This window comes from Nicotiana tabacum, unplaced genomic scaffold, assembly GCF_000715075.1.
Source record: "Nicotiana tabacum cultivar K326 unplaced genomic scaffold, ASM71507v2 Un00001, whole genome shotgun sequence".
NCBI lineage: Eukaryota > Viridiplantae > Streptophyta > Magnoliopsida > Solanales > Solanaceae > Nicotiana > Nicotiana tabacum.
The window spans coordinates 2,992,845-3,016,886 of NW_027438239.1; the positions used below are offsets into that span (position 1 = coordinate 2,992,845).

At 35.0% G+C, this 24,042-nt stretch overlaps 4 protein-coding genes across 5 annotated transcripts; 1 reads left to right on the forward strand and 3 right to left on the reverse strand.

The window, feature by feature from the left end:
- The first annotated feature begins 1,264 nt into the window (after window positions 1–1,264).
- Window positions 1,265–4,395, forward strand: LOC107793690 (glutamyl-tRNA reductase 1, chloroplastic-like). The gene is made up of 3 exons (XM_016616080.2): window positions 1,265–1,756; window positions 2,131–2,372; window positions 2,827–4,395. The coding sequence occupies exons 1-3, from the start codon at window positions 1,462–1,464 to the stop codon at window positions 3,964–3,966; spliced, it is 1,677 nt and encodes a 558-aa protein (XP_016471566.2). The 5' UTR covers window positions 1,265–1,461; the 3' UTR covers window positions 3,967–4,395.
- Window positions 4,396–6,058: 1,663 nt separating this feature from the next.
- LOC107793688 (uncharacterized) lies at window positions 6,059–6,418 on the reverse strand. The gene has a single exon (XM_016616078.1). The coding sequence runs from the start codon at window positions 6,416–6,418 to the stop codon at window positions 6,059–6,061; it is 360 nt and encodes a 119-aa protein (XP_016471564.1).
- A 2,396-nt stretch (window positions 6,419–8,814) lies between these two features.
- LOC107793689 (protein trichome birefringence-like 12) lies at window positions 8,815–12,404 on the reverse strand. Of its 2 annotated transcripts, XM_075248572.1 has the most exons (4): window positions 11,821–12,401; window positions 11,438–11,575; window positions 10,152–10,401; window positions 8,815–9,500 (listed from the first exon to the last, which is right to left on the reverse strand). In XM_075248572.1, the coding sequence occupies exons 1-4, from the start codon at window positions 12,339–12,341 to the stop codon at window positions 9,216–9,218; spliced, it is 1,194 nt and encodes a 397-aa protein (XP_075104673.1). In that variant the 5' UTR covers window positions 12,342–12,401; the 3' UTR covers window positions 8,815–9,215. The 2 variants fall into 2 exon arrangements, with proteins under 2 accessions (XP_075104673.1, XP_075104675.1); XM_075248574.1 differs by lacking the exon at window positions 11,438–11,575 and having other exon boundaries at window positions 11,821–12,404.
- Window positions 12,405–13,957: 1,553 nt separating this feature from the next.
- On the reverse strand, window positions 13,958–23,523 carry LOC107824184 (fatty acid amide hydrolase-like). The gene is made up of 21 exons (XM_016650929.2): window positions 23,210–23,523; window positions 23,015–23,101; window positions 22,815–22,924; window positions 22,642–22,702; window positions 21,663–21,853; window positions 21,453–21,582; window positions 21,245–21,322; window positions 21,026–21,173; window positions 20,611–20,723; window positions 20,438–20,513; window positions 19,213–19,284; window positions 18,276–18,327; window positions 17,543–17,623; window positions 17,385–17,468; window positions 17,106–17,209; window positions 16,898–16,990; window positions 15,891–15,959; window positions 15,405–15,469; window positions 15,197–15,258; window positions 14,799–14,894; window positions 13,958–14,702 (listed from the first exon to the last, which is right to left on the reverse strand). The coding sequence occupies exons 2-21, from the start codon at window positions 23,091–23,093 to the stop codon at window positions 14,640–14,642; spliced, it is 1,827 nt and encodes a 608-aa protein (XP_016506415.1). The 5' UTR covers window positions 23,094–23,101; window positions 23,210–23,523; the 3' UTR covers window positions 13,958–14,639.
- Window positions 23,524–24,042: the final 519 nt, after the last annotated feature.

Consider the following 24,042-nt stretch of genomic DNA (forward strand, 5'->3'; position numbering starts at 1 on the left):
AATTTGGATTCGATGTGAAGACATGAGCTTAAACTCTATTGACAACAATTAAAAAGCTTTAATACTTTGAATTTAAAAATCAGATTGTGCCAAATTATTATTTGTTTGAATTGGATGTTATTGCAAATAATTGGGAATTTTCTTTGAAATTTATATTTCAATTTTAAGAGAATTTGTGAAGTTTTGAATTGGTTTTGGTTGGAACTTCAAATTGAAACTCGAAGAAGAAGACATAAATAAATTGTATATGTTCTGTATGCCGGGTGTACAAACGACATACAAAATATTCACAAGTAATATAATCATATACAAGTTGTATATAAGTTATATGTAAATTGTGGCTTTTTGATCGGATTCTATACAAAAAATTATATATAGATTTTATATAAGTTGTATGTAAATTGTAGTTTTTGACGAGATTATGTACAATAAAAAATTATATTCAAATTGTATATAAATTATAGCGTATGACCGAATTCATATGTATTTTGTAAAAGATTCTAGTAGTATTTTATAAATATGAAAACCTAGCTAAACCGGAAATATTTTTCTAATTTTGTGTATATATGAAAAAAAAATTCCAATTCCTTTTTGGTATGTGTACCAGACTTCCTACGATGGGAATCCGAATAAATCGGACCAGTGGATTTAATATCGGATGATTCAACAAAAAGTAACTTTTGTATTTACTAATATCATTTTAAAAGGAATTTGGTAATTCTTTATTCAAATTCAAACCGCTGAAGTTATGATCATCATCTGTCAACTCATGCCCGGAAGAGGAAAACCCACTTTTTCAAGTTTTTTCAGAAAAAAGTTTTTCAAATTCACAAAGTGAAATGTATATTCAAACGTAATTTTAAATTTTAAATTTTAAATATTATTTTTTAATTTAATTATAAATTATTTTTTTATAATAAATTACAATTGTTATGTCCAAACACATACTTATAAAAAGACAAATAATTATTGGATTTGAATAAATATTTGATAATGAACAAAAAAGAGTATTCAAGTTATTAAATAGCCAAATTATAACTCTAATTACGCACGATGAAATCTAATACAGTAGGGCAACCAATTCCAAATCAAAGTCAAAAAGGGTATACAACGTTTACATTATTCTCAGTTCTCACATTCCTAAATGGAGTGGCAAGTCTCACGTTTGGACCATTTCCTATGAGAATTAGGAGTGTGGAACCAACGCGTAAATGGAATAACCAAAAACCCCACAACTATAAATAGGAGCCGTAATAGTCAATAATCCCCAACCACTGTCTTACAATTCAACCATCATCTATCGATTCGGTCAAACATTTGCCACCAAATACCCAATTATATTCACCAAATTTTTTATACCAAACCCATTCTTCTCTGTCACCTGCTCTGAATCTCAATATCAAATCTGGGTTTCGGAGTTCTCTCGCAATAGCCGCTATTGTTTCTCAAACTTGCGTTTCAATGGCGGTAGCGAGTGGCTTTGCGACCTCTTTTGCAGGTGACAGTTTTCATTCTGATAATTTAAGTTCTACGTCTTGTTCTTCGTCTTTTTCTCCTTCTGTGGATTGTTTCCGTCATCAAGTTAGATTTTTAGGAAACGGTCGAAGAATTAAGCCGTTGGTTTATTTGACAAAATCGCATTCGTTTACCCCTAGATGTGAGGTTGCTTCGAACTCGGTGGTTAATAATGGTGAAAAGGAATCTAAAGCATCGAGTCTTTCAGCTTTGGAGCTTCTGAAAACATCTGCTGCTGATAGTAAGCATCCTTCTCAAGCCTTTTCTTTTTAATTATTTGTTTACTCATTTAGTTAGACATAGGAATTAATAATCTAGACTAGACTATTCTTGTTAGCGTTAAGACTGAGTTAATATGTCTCCAGAAATACTAGTTTAGCTAGACATCTAGGATATATATATATATATTTTTAAAATTTAAATGTGCGTCTTTGATTGAATTGATTTGAGGTTGTGATAGGTTGTAGTAGCTTGATGGCTTGTGTAAACATAGCGTTATTTAAGATATAGACGTAGTTGATTGATTGAATATTGTACGGTGATGAGAAGTTCACTTAAGATGGCTTTAGAAGGTTAGAATTTTCGTCTAAACATTAGCAATTTTTTCTGGACCAGGATATACAAAGAGTAGCAGCAGCATCATGGTTATTGGACTTAACATTCACACAGCACCAGTTGAAGTGCGGGAGAAAGTCGCCATTCCAGAAGCACAGTGGCCTCAAGCAATTCGTGAACTATGTTCCTTGAATCATATAGAGGAAGCTGCTGTATTGAGTACTTGTAACAGAATCGAAATATATGTTGTGGCGCTGGCCCAAAATCGTGGAATTAAAGAAGTGACTGAATGGATGTCTAAGGTAAAATTTTCTTCAATCATCATTATCTGCATAATGTTTTCTTTTGTTGTCTCACATCTTAATCCATGTGATAAACTAGCAACACTATTGCTGATATAAAACCGCAGTCTACTCTAATGTGCATCATCTAGCCTGTGTGTCTTGTGGTCGGTTATGAACAAATTCTTGCTGGTTTCAAAGGTTTAGGAATTACTTTGTATATTCTCCATAATGAAAGATACACTTAAGAATAAACAAAAGATTTGGCGTTGCTATGCCATAAAATACACTGTATTTCTACATTTAAGAAGGAATTGGATTTAATTTACAGTGCTTTGGCTCCCTTGCTCACAAATATCTTTGCAAATGTCTAACTACTTAAAGCACAATTTTCAATGAAATAAAGCCATAAGCTACAGTTCTTGTTGTACTTTATCAAGCAAATCTTTTTGACACAAATATTTTTGATTGGCAGTTTAGTGGAGTTCCAGTTACAGAGCTTTGCCAACACCGGTTTTTGCTATACAATCAAGATGCCACACAACACCTGTTTGAAGTAGCTGCTGGGCTAGATTCCCTAGTCCTAGGAGAAGGACAAATTCTTGCACAGGTCAAGCAGGTTGTTAAGAATGGACAGGGCGTCCCTGGCTTTGGTAGGAAAATAAGTGAGCTATTTAAGCATTCAATCACAGCCGGAAAGAGGGTTAGGACTGAGACCAATATTTCCAGCGGATCAGTATCAGTAAGTTCAGCTGCAGTGGAGCTTGCTTTGCTGAAACTTCCGGAGTATTCTTCTTCTACTGCCCGCGTGTTAGTAGTTGGAGCAGGGAAGATGGGAAAGCTTGTGATCAAACATTTGGTTGCTAAAGGGTGTAAAAAGATGGTTGTAGTTAACAGGACCGAGGACAGAGTTGCTGCCATCCGTGAGGAGTTGAAGGATGCTGAAATAATATACAAACCTCTCTCAGAAATGTCATCATGTGCTGCTCAGGCTGATGTAGTATTCACCTGCACTGCTTCAGAAGCTCCTTTATTTGTAAAGGAGAGTGTTCAAGCACTTCCTGATGTGAACTCTGAATTTGGGGGACAGAGGCTATTTATCGATATTTCTGTTCCTCGGAATGTGGAGCCTTGTGTCTCAGAACTCAAAGGTGCACAAGTTTACAATGTGGACGATCTTAAAGAGGTTGTGGAAGCAAATAAGGAGGATCGGTTGCGGAAGAAAATGGAAGCTCAGGCCATCATTGCCGAGGAAGTGAAACAATTTGAAGCCCGTAAAGACTCCCTCGAGACGGTTCCAACTATCAAAAAGCTCAGGGCATATGCTGAAAGAATTAGGGCTGCTGAGGTTGACAAGTGTTTGTCTAAGATGGGTGATGATCTCCCCAAAAACAAGAAGAAGGCTATCTATGATCTCAGTCTAGGGATAGTGAACAAGCTGCTACATGGACCAATGCAGCATCTGAAATGTGATGGAACTGAAAACAGAACTTTGAGTGAGATCCTTGAAAACATGCATGCCCTTAACAGAATATTTGGTCTTGATACAGAGATTTCTGTATTGGAAGAGAAGTTACGAGCGAAGATAGAGCAAAATCAAAAGCAATCTTCTTGAGGTTCCTTTGCCATTCAGAATTTTTTAATTATTTTTCCCTCACAAAAAGGTCAACTGGGAGGGTTCAACTGGGAAGTCAACTGGGAGGGTTCAATTGAATATGATCATGGTCTCAGATCCATGTTTTCTGGGAGGGTTTGCTAGTCTTAGCTGTATCAAATTAGAAGAATAATTGATCTAGTGGCCACGAGTTAGATTCCGGGACATTATGAATTTTTTTCTAGGCTTGAGGTAGCCCCATTATTACCACGAGGGATTCCCTCCGATTGTGAGAAAGTTTGTTTTACAGTTGCAGTTGTATTTGTTACTCATTTGTTCCATAAAAAGTATATCCAGATATCTGTTGAATCCTGATGAGTACTCATATATCAAGTTCATGAGGGTTTTGTGAAGCTTCTCGCTCACTCTCTCTGCTTCTTTTTGCTTTCATTATTGTGTCTTTCCCTTTGTCAGTTGGCTCATCCTTTATTTGTTTTTACAATATAGTTTCTGCACCAGCAGGGTACAGACAACATAATAATCCCGTGTTAAGAATATTGAACCATGCATGAGTTACTAGTGGTTAAGGTGGCTAGAAGTGCATAATAATTTAAATCATAGTATTGTCTAATTTTCTTATAGTTATGATATTGCAAGATTCCTGTCTAGCAGGATATCATGAAAACACAAAGAAAGCGTCAGAGAAGTTAATTTCGCTTGCCTTCTTTGCGTGTTTAGTTTAGGGGTGGACATAGTTTGGGCAAATTCGAAATCTGATTTTTTTGGATTTTTGGATTATGGATTGGAGTTCGGATTTTATTTTTAAAAATTTTGGATTTGGGACTTCAAAATTTCGGATATCCGAAAATCCGAATTTTTTTTACCTTATATTTAGCCTTACTAGTTAGACATTAGCTCATTACGGCATTACCCATATACATACTTAATACTAATAAGTCTAAATCATGCCCATTAAACATTAGTCCATATATTCAATACAAATTACTAAGTCCAATATGGGATTCTCTACTAAATCAAATATAATATAGGGTTTTCTTTTCTCTCACGTCTCACCCACAAAGCCACACCTTACGTGCGTTTGTAAACACTAAAGAGTCAAGTCCGAAATTGACTAAAGATTGAATTTTGAGGTCACCTTTCCCAGTTAATCTTTTAATTTATAATAGTATAATTTAAATCAATGTGATGTATTGCATATCCGAGACCTTTTTCTTGAAGAGGCATTATATACAGTCGAGAAGATATCAAAAACTAAAGCATCTTTTGATTACCATCTTTCTACTTCATTTAAATGATTATTTTTATGTCGAGTGTTTTCTATATGCTCAACTTATAGGCTTTAAAGTCAGAACCGAAAATCCAAAAAATCCAATTCGATTAATCCGAAACCGAACTTAAATAATCCGATCCAATCCGAAATTATTTGGATTGGATTTGGAATATAATTTTTTCAATCCGAAAACCAAAAATCCAAACCGCAATTTCATATTCAATCCGAACTGCCCGAACATCCACCCCTAGTTTAATTAGTAGAGATATTACGTTTTTTAGAAGTTATTAATGTTGATAATTGATGGATGATAAGTCTCTTCGTAAGGTTTGATCTAGATTAATTAAGAAAAAAGTTCAATCAACTTCAATTCCAAATTAATTGAGAACTGAACTGTGGGAATCTAGTCTAGTGTGAAACCTTAGAGTTCATCTTTCACTCAAATCCTGTATATTTATTACAAAAGTTCCCCATATAAATCAAAGAGTCACCATATAAATCTCAGAGTTGTGATAAAATCACGAAGCTAAACTCATAAAGTTTATATCATGAATCCGCCTTTGGATTATATTTATCTTTTGTATCAATTCAAATTATATAAATCTTTGGATCAGCTCACAGTCGCAGTCGTATTTCATTCAATTTCTTCATACCGTTGAAAAGAACAAACTTAAAAGTAGATTAATGGCTATTTACTTATTTTAGTTATTTATTCTTTTTGCCTGAACAGTTCGATATGGGTGTTGGTACTTTGTATCGAATCTTCAAACTACAACAAAAATTAGCTAAAATCAACAACAGAAACTGAAATTGGTTCTACTATTAATTATCATCCTGTGAAAATCCAATCAATTTTTTGAGACCAGGGAAAAAAGCAGAAGTGGACTCAGGAGTATTTTCGACCAAGTATTCATCAACCAAATCTTTAACAGACCTAGCAGACAAGGGATGAAAATGAGCAGCCCATTCTAACACAAAACCTTTAACCAAAACCCATTTCTCCTCTTCACTTAATCTCTTCCATTTCTTCTTCATTTCCTCCGATTTCAAGCCCGTGTAGTTGCAAAATTCCGAAAACAATAGGTCTCTGCTTTTCTTCAGTGCCTCCTGTTTCTGTAACATCTGGGTGTTTATTTTATCAACCTCTGTTGCAAAATCTAAGGCCAGCTCTAAATCGCTCATGTCGTTGTTGTTGGTACATGAGATTTTCGGAAATTTGTGTGGATTTTTGAGGGGATATATGGAGGGAACACAATTGATTTGGGTCTTTGTGGATTGTGAAGGGAAATAGTTTGGATAAAGAAGATGAATTCTTAAAGCCATGGAAAGAGGGATTTAGGTTTAAGTTTTTGTATTGGAATTTAAAGGGTTTCTTTATGAGTTAATTGTTGGGGCTCTCTACTATGTGCACCTAGTCTTGAATGTACTTCGTAAGTCACAATTTATGTGGCCATATTTAATTTACGGAAAACGACCAACAATACTTTTGACGTATTGAAAATGACTCAAAAATATACTCCGTTAACTTTTTAGTCTGCAAATACTCATAACGTTTGTTTTTTGACTCAAACTTACCCCTATATCTAACATAACTAACCTGGTCAATTTTTTGACTTTAACTTCGTCATATGGCATTTTTTTTAACCCGCTAGGTATATTATTTGTATTAAATAAAACCCACATGTATCTTTTAAAATATCCAACGACCCTGACTCGCTCTTATATATTTAGACGGTCGGTTAAAAATAATTATATTCGCTAGTTAAATATATAAAAAATATACATTGATTATATATATAAATATGTATATTATACATTAATATTTTAATATATATTTTACATGATATTATTTTTAGGAGAAATTATACGGTATAGTTTTCCCTTCAAATTTTGTAAATCTTAACAAGTTTAACAAATATAAATTTTAATTTACAAACATAAAAATGATAATATTCTATTTATATGATTCTAAAGGAGAAGCAAAGAAATAGATGGAAAGGTATTCTTTAAAACCTTTAATTATATACATATCCAACTGCTTAGCATATTAATGGACTTCACATGATCTTTTCAATGGGAACTAATAGTGTTTTAATATATAACGATAGAGCTAAAATATTAACAAAAACTACCGTTCCATTGTCAGATTTGCTTAATAAATTCGAGTTATAGATCATAATTAATAGAAAAAACTACACTGTATAATTTTTCCTAAAAATAATATCATGTAAATATATATTAAAATATTAATGTATAATAATATATATTTTTATATATAATTAATGTATATTTTTTTTATATTTAACTAGCGAATATAATTATTTTTAGCCGACCGTCCAAATATATAGGAGCGGGTCAGTGTCGTTGGATATTTTAAAAGATACATGTGGGTTTTATTTAATAAAAATAATACACGTGGCGGGTTAAGAAAATGCCACATGGCGAAATTAAAGTCAAAAAATTGACCAGGTTAGTTTTGTTAGATATAGTGGTAAGTTTGAGCCCAAAAACAAACGTTAGGGGCATTTGCGGACCAAAAGGTTAACAGAGGGTATTTTTGAACCATTTTCAATACGTTAGGGGCATTGTTGACCCTTTTCCGTTTAATTTAACACGAAATTTCAGGGAAAAAATCTTTTGAATTTGTGATCTAGAACAAATCATAAATATTTGTTTGACTTTAAATTATTTTATTAAAGGTCAAACAAGAAGTTTAAAATTGAATTGTTCATAAAAAAAGAAAGTATGACACGTAAATTGAAACAAATGGAGTATTATATTAGCCTATAGCACAACTTTTATGATGTGGTCTCTGGCCGTTTGCATTAATCTCGATTATTCTATGGGATACGAGATATGTACATATTACCTCCAACCAGAACAAGTATGGACAACTCTATCCATCACTACTTAAATATTATAGAACAAAATGAAAATATCAATATTAAAGAGCTTCCAAATAAAGGTTTTAATAGTTTTGAAATAGATTTAAAAAGGTGAGTGGATCTTTTTTTATTTTTTTTATTCTCATCTCCTTTGGTTTTACTTTGATCTCATTTTGTCGGAGTTATTGCTCCTTTGATAATTCTGAGGTTGTAGGTGAAGGACGCAAACCATTTGACCAACCCCTATTGTTAAGGCAAGTGTACCGTAGAATACTAGAAGGGACAGGTATTACAGATTTATTTCTTGAGGAAACATGTGTGCATTATGGAGTACTTATAATAGCAAACCAATTTTATTGCAAAAAAGGAAAAGAGATAATTCGCACAACATTTTATATGATAAAAAATGTAGTTAAATATTTTTAATGAAGATGAACACTAATTGGGAATTGGCCAGAAATTAAAACCATTTCCAGGAAAAGAATAGTTCCTGCTTGGGGAAAAAAGGATTAAGGATATTTCTTTGATTAGCATAAAACGTGTTACTTGAACAGAAGCTTTTTATAACTCACTCTTAACACATCTCTAGCCCCTTTCACTGCATTTGCGAGTTTATCATTTTTTGTTCCATGAGTTCATTTACATCCTCCACCCCAAAACACAAAGACTGAAAAAGAAGAGAGTACACCTGAATGGAAACAAAGAAGAAAACTATTTATAAAAATGATGATACATGTTCTACAAAGTTTCAAAATGGGGAACAAATCCTCCTGAGGTATAATGTGAAAGGACAAATAATAATTCATAGAGTATGAACTCTAGGCCTTTTTGTTTACAATCAATCATCTGCTGCCTCCATTTTTCCTCGCAAGAAAACCATCGCAAACCAAAGAACATGAACAAGGCTATACAGCATCAAAGGTGCTAGAAAGAATATAAATGAACAGAAATTAGTGAACTGGTTCTACCACCTCCTTCAGATCAGCAAGTTTGTAATAGGTGTCAAAAATATGAGCCCGGATTCTTTGATCTATTATGAGCTCAGCTGCAAATAATTCAAGAAACCTTTGCAACCATCCACAACGAATCAATGATTACCCTGTCTCCAAAATATAATGATTGATGAGCTGGGCCAGAATATCAACCCATGTATCTGGAACACCAGGAAGGCACCAGTGCATACAGTCCTGACCCCAGACAGCCACAGCGTCCTTTTTCCCCAACCAAATTGCAGGATGGGCATCTGCCCTGAACTCGCTCAAGTGAGTCAGATCGAGGATTCTGATATTTGAGCCTTGTAGAACCTCTTCGATGAGATGATTTAGTCGCCTTGCTTCTTTGTTAACCCCATCATATCTGGGATCAAACCACAGGTCAAGCTGTTCAGGTATCAGTAAAATTTTCTTCAGAAAAAAACCTGTCACTACTTACTATTATTAATTTTCTAGCGCATAATAAGTCGCTACAATTTGTCAGCAAAAGTATATAGGAAACCTAATTGCCGCAGAAACAGTAAATATAGAACGAAAAGCACTTAATTGAAGGGAGTCAGATATCAAACAGATTAAGTTTCAAAATTCTGTATGAATTGTCAGCGAAAATAAGCTTTCTAAATGAGCTATAAGAGATCAGGTAGCAAATCCTCACTAAATGCCAACTCTTTATCAAAATTAACCACATCTATCAACTTTCCTTGCATTAAGTTAGGGGCTAAGCTATGCATTTTGAAGTGATTCTTTTTTGGGATGATAATTTGCATTTTTCAAGTGATAATTTCAAAGCACACTAGTACCTAAACTTTTTTAAACTTAGTGGTTCTAGAAAGAATTTTAGGGATCAAATGCCCCTAGGCCTGATTCTTAACATTATGAGCCAAGAAATAGTGCTGCCAAATGTAAATTGAAAACTGAAGTAAATGTATAATGTCTGCACTCTCATACACAAGGGACATTTCTACTGGTAACTAAACGAATTGACAACCTTGAAAAGTGGAAATCTCAAATTAACCAGAATGTGCTACACTTGCATACCTGAAGTTCATCAAGGGGTTCGTCCAATGTGCAACTACCATTTTGATTCCAATCACCCCCGTGAAAGTGTCTTGGCGATTGCAAGCGCCAAAATTTACGTGTTTTCTCTGGTAATTCTTTTTCTATGTAGGCAATCATATTCTCGAGAACAATCTTAAGCCCATCAAACATCTCTAAGGGAGGTTGAATCGGTTGCCCTGCCTTATAAAAAACAAGAGGCGTCTCTTTAGGGAATTTGTCAAAGCCCCACCTGGAAGATATCAATGAACATTAAAAACGAAGAAGTCAGATAATATGTTCTTAATAACTAGATTCGGTAAAACAATTTGAAATGTCATGCCAGGAATACAGAAACCAAACGTCCATAACTTTTCGTAGGAATGTCCAAATGATGAACGGCTTGGACCGTCGGAAACTAGACTTGACGGGCTTGATGTCACAGCTATGATGCCCCCCCCCCCCCCCACAAACACACACACACACACACAACAACAAGAAAAAGTAAAGAACCCAAAAATTGATCCATCATTATTCCGAAACTAGATGTGGACCAATACGTGTCTAGAGACAGAGAAAAACTCATATTGAAGTCTTTTAGTCGGCTTATTCTCAAGAGTAGCCCGCGCAGTGAATATAGAACTTGCTTTGAATATTGAACAAACACAATTGGAATCATTAACAATGCAAAGTTGCTGCACAACACAAATTACCAGCTGATCTACCTAGCTCATCCTCCATCGGCACTTCAATTTCCTCTGGTACACTCACACCCAAAAGAAGCAAGATAACACCTTCCACTTAAAAAACATGTACATTATTCACTTAATATGGAAGATTTTTGTTTTCTGGTAACACATTAATCTATAATTTCTTTTTCTAGGATTAACGATGCCGTAGAAGATAGATACGAGCTCAGACCTTTATGTGTTTGAATTAAGTTTTAGTACTTTTCGAGTTTCAATAGAGGTACAGGTAGAATGTTACCATTCTAAAAAAAACAGTGGTGCAGGTAGATGGTTAGCTCCAAAGGTGGCTGAAGATTCCATCCATAGCGGGTGAGGTGTTCGCAATGGGTAGGTAGTTGATGTTAATGTTTTCGCCCAACAACCGTCTGTCATCCAGATGCTTTATTCAATTTCCTTACATCTTATGTAAGAGAACTTCAAACAAAAATGACAATTTTTTAAAAATAACAGAGAAAGAAAAGTGGTCGTTCATTTTGGATGGAAGAAGTGATAGACATATCAGCTTATGTGCTAAAACAGCAAGAAGGCACATGAAATTACCAATGACCAGTGTTGAAGACTAAAACATCATAAAAGGAACCAATATGAGCCCAATCATCTGCTGGAATATCGACATCTACTCGATATCTTCCCTTCAATCCATCTTGGTTGGAGTCATCAAGTTGTTTTGGCTGCCACCTTATTCAATCAGTAATGAGCAAGTAAGGTTAATCTTTGCACTTGCTACTAAATTGGAACAGACTGAAAAAAAGGAGTGTCACATAAATTGGGAGAAAGGGAGTGACAAATTGTTAATTGACAAGACAATGGAATAAAAGCCTTATCTTTTTTCACTTGCTACGAAACAACACAGTATACAACAACAGGCCAAGCAATATAGTGCAAAATCAAAACAAGGTAAAAGAAAAAAGCAATGTACTCACTCATATTTCGCGAGCAAAACAGCACGATGATAAGCCACAGTAACATTAAACTTCGGAAAATAAGCTCCTCTCCAAGCCCCCTTTCTCTTCCATTTCTTTGCACCAGAATCAGCTACTCTTAGTATACACAAAAACGAAACCAAGAAATTCTCATTCAACGAATCCCCAACAAACCCAATATTCTTGTTCCTCATTAAACTCAAGAACTCAACCGGATCGATCCGAGCCAAATCACACTTGTCGGGTACCCATTTCCATGAATTGATCCGACCCATGTTTTCCCTTTGGTTTCTGAGGCAGTTCCAGGCGTTCCTGTGAAACGGGCAGGACTCATCGTAAATGGGTTTGCGATTCGGGTCGCTGATCCACTTGCCTTTGAAGAGATTACAAGAGGATGAGATGGGAATTTTGGGTTTTGGAGTGGGAGTGTAAAGAGGAAGAGATAAAGAGTAGAGAGAAATGAGTAACAATGTTGGTAGAATAAGCCATGAGAAAAGCTTTGGGGTAAACTTGGACGCCATTTCTGATCTCCTTCAAACATGAATCAAACGGGACATAGATGAACCATTTCAAAATATGAGGAGTTAATCGATACTATATTATTGAGTTTTTGTTATTGGGTACCTAAAATATAGCCCCGAGCATATTTAGTCATTGAATATGCTAAAATGGAGCATCTTTAGTCTTACTAACACAATGTATTTAAAAATTAACGGTGTTATCAAACTCTAATTCATGAAGCAAATCTTCTGATCTGAAACAAAAAGTTTCCTCTCATTTTATTGGATAACGCAAATTATCACTTTAATTCCTTATTTTTAGATAATATATTCTAAAATTTTGACCTTGAAAATAGCCCCTTATGTGTCAGTTTTTAATAAAAAAATGACACTGTATAGCCACTGTAAAAATAATAGCCGAAAAAATATATAAAATTTATATATTTTTTATTACACAAATTTTATAGACTTTTTCCGCTACAAGATGTAAATAGTTTCTGGCACTGGCTAAAAGTGATAATACAATCTGGTTATTCGTTTGCTTTAATAATATGCCTGGAAGTGATCCCGACAGCTCTATTTTTTTCAAATTTTAACTTTTCTTTTTGGAAAAATCAACTGAAATTTTTAAATGTATATATATACAAAAAAAATATACAAATTTTATACATTTTTTCGGCTATTATTTTTACAGCGGCTATACAGTGTCATTTTCTCATTGAAAATTGGCACATAAGGGGATATTTTCAAGGTCAAAATTTTAGAACATTATCTAAAAATGAGGAATTAAAGTGATAATTTGCGTTATCCAATAAAAGGAGAAGAAACGTTTTGCTTCAGAGCAGAAGATTTGATTCATGAATCAGAGTTGGGTAACACCGTTAGTTTTTGAACATATTATGTCAGTAAGACTAAATGTGCTCCACTTTAGCATACTTAAGGGACTAAATATGCTCAGGGTTATATTTGAGGGACCAAAATAGACCTACCCTCAAACATAAGGGATAATATTAGTCAAAAACTCTTACAAGTAAAAATAAAATAAAAATAAAACTGTAGTCTAACTACTTCTTCCCTCCCAATTCCCTCCTAATTTATGTAATGATATTTTAGTTTCAGAAAAAATAAAAGAAGATATTTCCTTTTCAGTATGTCCAAAAAAAAAACATTTTTATAATTATTCATTTTACCCTCACTAAATTAATCTATAAAAATATTTATAACTTATTTTAGATTATTAGTTTCAAAAGTGTATCTTTATTTCTTAAAATTCATGGATAGTCAAATATCATTATACAAGACAAGGGGGTACCTGTTTTATAGGAGTATGATCCTAGAAATATACTTTCCGATTATGAAATTCATGTTTTATAGGTTAGATTGGTCAATATCACTAGTTGTCAATACTCAAAAGTCAAATTACCTCTAGTCATGTTAAAGAGTTAATAAAAACATTGTCTTATTGTTGTTAATTTTAAACTGCTTCCAAGTAGTTGTGTCCAGATACCTTGCTATTTCGCATTAATGATTAGCTATTTGTTGTTAGTTTGCAAAAACCATTGTGTTTTTATCTGGGTTGCAAGCTGCCCATGGTCTTTCTTTTTAACTCACCATAATCATCAAGCAGACAAGAGATATGCAACTGTTTATCTATAAAAGAGAATACTCTTAAATATTTCTTTCTCTGCCTCTTTTAAGCCCTACCAAAAGTCCAAAACACAGGATCAATCTGGAATTTAAGGCAATGGGGACTACTAAAAACCATATCAGCAAGTTTGCCCCAGTTATACTGTACATTTTTCCAAATGATTTTTGCTTATGCTTGTAAGTTACAGCTTTGAAACTCTTTGTTTGATTTGCACACATTTCACTGCATGCCTTCTGGGGCTAATGTATTGGATGAGGCTGCAGATGAGAAAGTTGCAGAGGAAGAAAGTCGCAAATATTGGTTTCTATTTAAGTACTCAGCGTAGCAGAGAATACGTATCAGCTTAACAGTCTTCATGGAACCATATGGACATTCACCGGTATTTGGGTTCTGTTTGCTTTTCCAATGGCTCTATTGAGGATACTAGCCAAAACTTGCTGAAGAGGAACACTACGAAATACAAGGGGGAGGTGGCCGTTACTTCTGCTGGAGAAATATCATCATTATTTCATTATGTGGTAGTGGTACCTCAAACTCGGTATAGTCAGTTTCAACATCATTTGGAAAAAGACAGAAGTTTCTGTAAATCACCAAAAGCCTGATAAATAAATCCACGTCTTCATGACTCGTGTTACCATTATCCTGAGCTTCCAAGGCCATAAGCTTGATTTCTAGTTCCCTTTCAAAATGTCATAAAATTGCACTGGTTTCTTCTTGGGCTCAGCACAAGTTTCCTGAAAAAGAGGAAGTAAAATACGTTGGTACTGAAGTCATTTCTGCATAGGAATCACTGTTTCAAGCTTTGAATGATCACGATCGCACTCAATTACCTCAATGGCAGCAGCCAAGCGCAAAATGGAAGCTTCACACCAGGGTCGGCCAATGAGTTGGATACCTATGGGAAGCCCTTGCTTGTCGTAACCAACCTGAGCATGCAACTCAGGTTATGAGATGGTGATTATCATCATTGTTATAATAGGTGAAACTAGGCCCACCTCATTCTGAACGGGATAAACAAATCCTACATTATGGATTGATATGCTTCTGGAGGATAAAGCATTTTTTGGGGATAAGTGGAGAGAATAAAGCCAAATTTGAACCATTTTTTTCTATTTTCACGCAAACCCCTCCCGTAAACCAATGAAACAATCCATGAGGTTCAAGAGAGTACCATCCCTGAATGACCATTGGTCAACTAACCACCCTGGATAGAGGAGAAATAACTTACAGGAACAGAAACTGCAGGAAGTCCGAGAAGATTTGCTGTTATAATAAACCGCATAAGATTTCCTGAAAAAAGAATACATAAATACGAATCTAACCTGAAACTGCAAAACAGTAAGCTGTCCAAGAAAATAGTAGATAAAACAGCAGGAAAATTTCTACTAGCTCTATAGTTGATAATATCTTGAAACAGATCGAGTGTAGGAAAAAACCTGAAACTTGCAAATCAGTCTCCCCAACATTAAGAGCACTTGGTGGAATTCTGGGCGCTGTCATGCTGAAAAAGAAGTTTCACAGATGGTTTTAGGAATATACAGAACCATGAACTGCCTATGCACACAATCTCAGGATGTCATATATCAAAATTGACATGAATCAATGAACCAATCTCCTTCCTACACATCCTTGACTTGCCATTTAATGTTTTAGGTATCTATGTGAACAAGTCAGTCACGTGACCGCTTCATTGCTAAGAATATTATCTCAGGCACAGAAGTCCCACCAATCAAAAGAAGTGGGAAAAACGAAAAACGAGCATGACAAAACAAATAGGGAAATAGTTTGAAAAGCTAGGGATGAGTGATTAAATGCGTGCACATGAAAAGGTGGGAAAATACATTATTTACTGGAATACTATTAGCCTTGGTGAAAGATATGAAAGATAATTCTGCAAATTTTGGAGGCTTCTCTTGACCTACCCGGTTGTAGGTGTCACAATGACATCCACCTTCTTGAAAATCTCCATATGGAAATACATTATCCTCCGCCTGCAACAACCCAGAGAAGAGTTATGTCTTAATCATATTATCTGTACTTCTCAAAGATTGCATTCTTCTTACATCTGTTAGAAAATAGAAATGCATATGATATTAATTGAAAGGATTAGTAGTACAGAGTATATGCGCAAGCAAAGCATAAAAGAGCAGGCATAACTAGTGAACAGTATGTTAGGAAGACAGACATAACCAGTGAACAGTATAGAACTTAGAAGATATTTGGCCTAAGCAGTCAACAATTTCTCCTATTCATCATCCCACCATGCTGATTGTATGAAACATTTACTTTCAAGATATTAAATACTCCATCATATGTCTTCCCAAGCCATGCTTGTTTTGGAGTGTATCTGACTTCTTTGAACGACATCCTTGTTTAGGTTTCCAAAGTTATCAACTTAAAAAGTTTTGGCAAATAACAAAGTGCAAAATCCAACCGTAAGCAAAAGTATTGACATTTTCGGTAATTTCAGATGCCACAGTATTCTAGACCATAACACAGTTCGATTCTAAAATAAATTCATGACTAATAGCCTGTTTGGCCAAGTTTCTAAAATCAGCGTATTTTGAAAAGTGCTTTTCAAAAAAGTACTTTTGGTAAAAAGCAATTTGTGTTTGGCTAATCAATTTGAAAAGCACTTTTGAGCAGCAATTAGTGTTTGGCCAAGCTTTTAGAAACTGATTCTAAGCAGCAAAAAAATGTTGTTAGGGAGAAACTACTTTTTTCTGCTTCTCAAAAATTGTTTCTGTTTCTACTCAAAAGCAATTTTTTTTCTTCCTAGAACCTTGGCCAAACACCTCAACTTTGGATTAAAAAAAAAGTACATTTTTGGAAAAAAAAAAACTGCTTTTGGCCTTGAAGAAGCTTGGCCACACAGGCTATAAATTTATATTGATTTACGTTAGGTAGCTTGAAAACCAATATATCTCACCTAAGTCGCTGAGCAGCAACATAATCTGCTGCTGTAAATGAACGGAAAAGTGCCAGATTGGTGCGAGTATCATATGTCAATCTTGGTCCTTTTCTGGAGACAAAGGGAAGAAAACAGAATTATAAGATAATATCAGGAAACAAATAAGATATCGAGATCTAGTAAGAAGCAATGTGATGTATAAAATATCAAAAGCTAGAGTGTGTACCCATCTTCACAGTCTGGATTCATACTGCATAAACATTCAGACCCGATAGAAACAAGATGAGCTGTCCGCATCTCATGCAACTCTGGTATTACAATCTCTACCGTCTTCAACCATGAGATAAAGAAAAAGATTAGAAATATTTTACAAACATGTAGAAATGATAGTTACTTACAATACTGATGCTAATAATTCCGCCAATCCTAAACCAAAAGCTAGCAAATATACGTGCCAAAGTCCAAGATAAAGCTATGAAGAATGTAATAATAGAAGTAGGCTTACTTTGCATCCATGGTCTTCAGATAGTCGACTAAGAACATTCTCACACTTGTCAGAAATATCAACTGAGAATACATCATTAAACCACTGCAAGAGGAGGTTGCTATGAGTTTATCAAAGATATAACCAAAAATAAATTCAGTAAACAAAAGTATACTCACCTCTGTATATTTTCCAAGGCGCAGTGATTCCAAAGATTGCGAGCTCTCTTGTGAAGAGAAATCAGGTACACAAGGGAGGGTCTGAAAGAAATAGAGAAAGATGGTTAAATTAAAGAAACAGAACCTCTGATCCACAATGATGTCCAAACTCAATTAGATAAATGTGATATCTTAATGAATCTAAAATCTTCTTCCGAGATATAAACTAAGAACACAGCTCCTAGATGTTTTCAATGAAAAGGTAAAGGTTTTATTGAAAAATACCAAGGAGGTACACAAAAAAGTACATCAGAGAAGGAAGAAAGATGCCTTCCTTCTATATGTCAAAGGAATACAATAAGTCTAACAGAGTCTCTATGTCAGTTACAGTATTCCTCCTACTCCATAGATAAAGACTTATCAAACATCTACATTTTACAGCTGATATACTATCCTTCCTCTCGAACCAAATATTCCAGAAAATGCACAAAGGAAATAGCATTCCAGAACTGCCTTTTTTTCCCAGTGAAAGAGGATTGTCGAATCCATCTTCTTAAAGCTTTATTAATGCAACCTGGCGTGTTCAATAGATGTTCTAAGCCTGTATGTGATGTTTCAGGTTATCCTGTCTACTGGAAGGGTACTTTAAGAAGTAATATAATAAAGAAAAAGAGGAAAGCAGAATGGCCAAGCAAAATACAGAGTTTAAGAATAAAGAAGATAATTAAGCATTCTTTAACAATTCACTGATTACCGGTCTCAAAGAGATTCTATTAGCAGGAGAGGATCCCAAAATTGCTGCATACCTGATAAGTAATGGATAAGCTCAAATCACTGCAATTTCCTAGAATCTTCGATTCTAATTTTATTTAAAACAAAAGTGAGATCAATAAAGCTAGTAAATCAAGAACTTGTCCTGTGGAACATGAAACCTACATTAACAAGTCCAGGAAGACTCAACTTGACAAGTTCACTGGCATACTTGACAAAACACAACATCAGACTAAAATATCTAAATATTCCTACTTTCTTTGAATCTATAGGAAAAGGAGTTAGTTTTTCCTATTTTCTTTTGATAATTCAGCTGTGTTTTTGAAATACACTTAAAGGAGTCATTTACATCCTAATGGTAGTGTAAAGTGCGTCTTCTTTTTCGCCTGACAAGTGAGGTTGCTCCAGTGGCAAGAGAACCAACCACGGCATTGGGATTGGGAGTTCGAGTCATCAAGGAAATGAAGTGAAAAAGGGCCACTGTTGACTTCTGAGCAGGGGATTGGGGAGTGGGTTTTACCTTATCAAACCATATAACTGTTTTCTTTTCTTTCCCATTTCCTCAGTGTGTGTCTTGCGCATTGCACAAATCAAGATGTCTAGGATGAAATTGTAGTAGTTTGTTGACAGTAAATTGCTTTAGTTGGAGAGACTCTTAAAGCTGTGTAGCATTACCCCATCTGTAGTTTGAATTTTCAACTTACATACTCCTTAAAGCTCTATCTTTCTCATTTCCTTGCCTCAATAAAAAGATTCACTTAGTTTGTCCTGTACCATCACACTTAGTAGATGGGGCAAGCAGATTTGTAGGCCAGCTAATTTCAACATAAATTTCATTTATTTGGTAGTCCAAATAATAAGCAGAAAACTACAGTTTAAGATTAAGCATATTTCCATTATTCAAACTTATGACAGCTTACACAAGTATGGTGTCCTCAACTGTTGCAGCGATTGGTCCGATAATTTCCACTGTTCCAGCGCCACACAGTGACCTGGATAAATAAAAGAGTATTATGGTGAATCTGCCCCATTTTGGAAAGACACTTTTCTCCCTTTACATGTAAAAGAAACCACTAAGAACGCCATAAAGACATGAAGGAATGTCTAAGCACCCAAAACTGACTTATAATAAGAAGGTACAAGAGATAACAGGTTTGATTTTATTAAATTTACTAAAGGTGGTGCATAAGTGGAAATCACTAATCAGTTCACCAGAGTCAGCTGCAAGTGGATACTTTCTTTCTTTCTTTCTTTCTTTCTTTCTTTCTTTCTTCTGTTTTTTATGATACAAGGAGTTATTAGTGGAGATTCCAAGTTATGAAAAATCACTATGGATTTGTTGTGTCATTGTTAATTGTTTGGAGTGTTGATTCCTTGTCTGAAATGTTTGGAGGCTTTTTTCCGAACTCAAATTGTGCATTAAGCCCTATAAGCACCAAAATCAGTCACAACTTATGGAACTTCACTGAGTTCAGTTGAGTCCTTTAAAAACTAAGCACCCCAGCAGGAATTCTTGCGATCAGCCAGCAGTAATTTCTAGCTCCATATCCATATTTTCTTTGCATGTTTAGACTATTAAAAAGTATGCGGATATATAAAGTTTCATATTCAATTCTTTACCCTGATAACTAAAGCTTCATATTCCATTCTTGATAAATAAAGTTTCATATTCCACTCTTTTACATAGGCAAGCAACCTATGAGATGCTACATCAAAAGAATGCTTCTCAAAAAGTATCCTTACTGGAGTTATAAAGATTTGAATTGATATTAATGTAGCAAGACGAAAGCAGCATAACATATGATCATAATACCATCATTTGATCGGATGATCATAATACCATCTTTCAAGGTACTAGAATAGGGTTATTGTGAAAAAGCATGAACTCTTAACTCATATAACGATCTGGAGAGATAATCAATCCAATTCAGATGGTCTATATCACTACATGTAGAAGGTCGAAGTAAACAAATGTCTACACGTGCATATATGAACCACAAGCTCCTAAATGAAGATACAGACGTAAATGCAAGAGAAAATGATGGTTGAAAAAAGAGGAAAAGGAATAATGGCTATACAGTTAGAAGATCTGCTAGGGAGAAATGCAGTTCATAAGGCACATGTACATCTGTGTGACGAGCTCACCCTTCCATGTCAGTTCGACCATATGTTGACTTCAAGCCCACAACACCACAAAGGGAAGAAGGAATTCGAATTGAACCTGTCCTTACACATTAAATCAAGCATCAATAAACATACTGGTTTTATGAAGATTGAATATGTGGATTCTTGAGTGTGACATGGTGTAGGTGTACAACCTCCTCCGTCCGTCCCCAAAGCAGCGGAACACAGTCCTGAAGCCACAATAGCTGCAGGGCCTGAAGAAGACCCTCCTGTATACCTATCGGGATCATGTGGGTTTCTTGTAGTCCTGTCACAAAGATATTTTTAACTTAGGAATGTTATAGGGTAGAGAAGAAAGACTATGTTCACAACAACAATTAATGTACAGATCTTGAGTTTCCCACCTCAGGATATACTGCAAAGGAAGTCTATGAAGCTGGTGTTACAGTTAAAAAAGAAAGGAAATGTCTGAGGAGTGAGGACTGCCTTAGAAAGGGTCAAATGCAATTTAACATTTCGCGTACACAAAGACTTTCTACAAAAAAGAGTACATAATGAACACCGAGAACAATTTATCTTTGTCATTTGTAGCTTCTACGAAACACATACCCATAGTTTGCGTTATTTCCAGTGGTACCCATGCCCAACTCATGCATGTTTGCCTTTCCAACCAAAATTGCACCGCAACTTCGTAATCTCGACACAGAAACAGCATCCTTCTTTACCTCACGAACCTCATGCATCCATGTCGTTGCTCCTGTTTGCATCAAGTATATAACTAAATCTGGCAATAGGGCTTGGTCAGCAGATGAAAACTAAAATACATACCCTTCGAAGGGTGAGGATAGCAATCAATATCATCCTTGATTGCCATGAAAATCCCATCCAAGATTGACAGTGGATTCCCTGCTTAATTGCCAGTCAGAAAAGTATTATTCTGACAAAGCATAGATTGCAAGTATATAAATTATGGAGTATTATTCACTTACAGTTCGACTATGTATACAGCACTAGAAACATGTAAATATCGAAATACCTTGTTCAAATCTTTGTGTAGAAGCAGCAGCTTGCTTTCTCACTTCGTCTGGGTCAAAAGAAATTAACAGTGGTGATGGGGGCTTCTTATTATGGAACTCCTCAATGGCTGAGATGAAGCGCTCTGCAACCTGTAACAGAGGGAATAACTTCTTTAATCCTAGAGACTATACAAAAGAAACAAAACCAATCAACCACAGAAGTGCCTTGCCATAGATGGAGTAGTAAACTTAGATCTGTATGCATATGCATAATCACGAATCTTCCAATAGCGGAATGATGCAGTTGAATCGCCACTCCAATTGCTAGCTGGATCATATTCTGGAAGATGTTTTAAGGCTAGCTCAACCCGCTCTTCAGGCTTTCCGTCTTCTTCCAGGCCGACAACAGCAAGTTCTGGCTCTAAAGTCAGGAAATACAAACCGAATTAGTGCCAAGTATACAGCACTTCTGTATCATGGCTAGGTCACCATGGACATTTGATGACAGGTCCCACATTTTTATTTTACTATGTGTGCGCGCACGCGCATGTGTGTGTATGCACATCTATACATCTTCTGCATCCATGTTGATGCCATCAATTTTAACAAGTTTTATCACCACCGATATGATTATGGAAGATCTCACTATTTTGTTACTGATGACTGCCTTACAATTAGAGTAGCCCCAACTTCCATGATTAGGAAGAAAGAAATGCAAATGTTCAACAAGATCACACAATTTTAACAAGTTTTATAATAACCAATATGATTATGGAAGATCTCACTATTTTGTTACTGCTGCACTGCCTTACAGTTTTATAACAGCAGCGTGCCGGCGTCCTGAACAACTTGCGCATACCTACTAATCCACCATGTAATTGCTACATCCTACTAGCACAGGAAAATTCACATAATGTCGCATTTGTTTCAATGAAGAGAACATTGTACAACTAAAAGGAAATAACAAAAAAATACATTGACCGTTTTAATTAGGTCTCATTCTTTTTGGTCCTTTTAATTATTACTTGTAAAGCAGCTCATTTATGTGAAAACTGGAGTCTAATTCCACCAATGTCGAGGGAGGATAAAAGAACCGTATTTCTATTTCATTTCTAAGTTCCAACAGAAATATCTAAATTCAGATAGATAAATAGATATATATATAGAGAGAGAGAGAGAGAGAATGGATATCTTAGAGCAAGAGTGAACCTTGAGGAGGAAATTCGGGTTTAAACATAGGAGTCTCCGGTATGACGGTGTATCTCAACTTCTGTCAATCATGAATACATATCTTCTTCAGTCTTTAATTAACCATTTCATGCATACTCACAATAGTAAGTATATAAATATTGCACATAAATACAACAAATTACGAATTAAACCTCATCAAATTTGTTTTCATTCTTGAGGTGATTCATAATCAAAGATCCAATACCCGGTGCTTCAACCAGCTTCAAGAAAAACTTGAACCAGACACCAGTCAAATGAGGAGCTGCAATTGAATAAAAAAAATGCACATTATAATTTTTTTAAAAAGGCAATCAAATACTAGTACTAGTATAATATCAAATGGAAATTAAACCTTGAATTTTTTCCGGTATGTACTTCACCGCTGTCAAGTCAACTTCACTCGCCGGCAACATCACTTGTTTCTTCCCCATTTCTAAATCTAACAAAAATTCACCACAACCATCACTTAGAAAATAAAAAAAGAGAAAATCAAAATTCAAAAGCTTAAATCTTTACGGAAGTTTCTAGAATTGATCTATTTTCACACCTCGCAGACGTCGGAATTCACAAAGCTTAAAATAAATGCTATCAGCAAGTATGAAAGTTCGTTGCCGGCCGCCGAGCAGTGGTTAATAATAAAGTGCGCAGTGAGCGCAAGTTTAATTGTATTGGTTAAGAACTAGTACTACTTTAGATTGGTCCAAGAAAATTGGTGAGAACAGTAAGCACAGAGGCGTAGGATAGTAGAAATATATATGGATATCGTATTGGATTGGATTGGATTATCCAATTGTGAATTTCAAGACTTCCGCAAGAATCTCAAAACGCGGGCGCGGCAGTTTAACGATTACATGGACGATCATTTCTATGATATTGATATGCTTCTGTTTTTATTGGTTTGACTTTTCCTACGACCGATAATGACATTTTGTGCCATTTGGTTCGGGATTAGGTTAATATATTTAGTATTTGATTAAAAAGTATTAGCTAAAATTATATTATTCTTATATCAAAATCTTGAAATAACATGATTGCATGTAAAGTTTGAACAGTTGAGCTACTTTAGGTGAGTTAAATTGAATTGAATTACATTACTCACGTCAAAATAGGAGGTTAAATCAAATAAATTATTGGCAAAGCATTCAGCTCAAAATCAATTTTCATTTTTCATCAAATCAATCTACTAAATTTTTACTTATTATTATTATATCAAACAAATCAAATTCAAGAAAATTATTTTGATAAGTTTTTTTATAGGTCAATATATGTTCTATATATGCCGTTCAAATTGGCTCAAACTCTTAAATAAACTAATTTTGGCTGTACCGAAAAGACACACAAATAAATGGATATCCAGCCAAACCCAGTACTCCACTATTG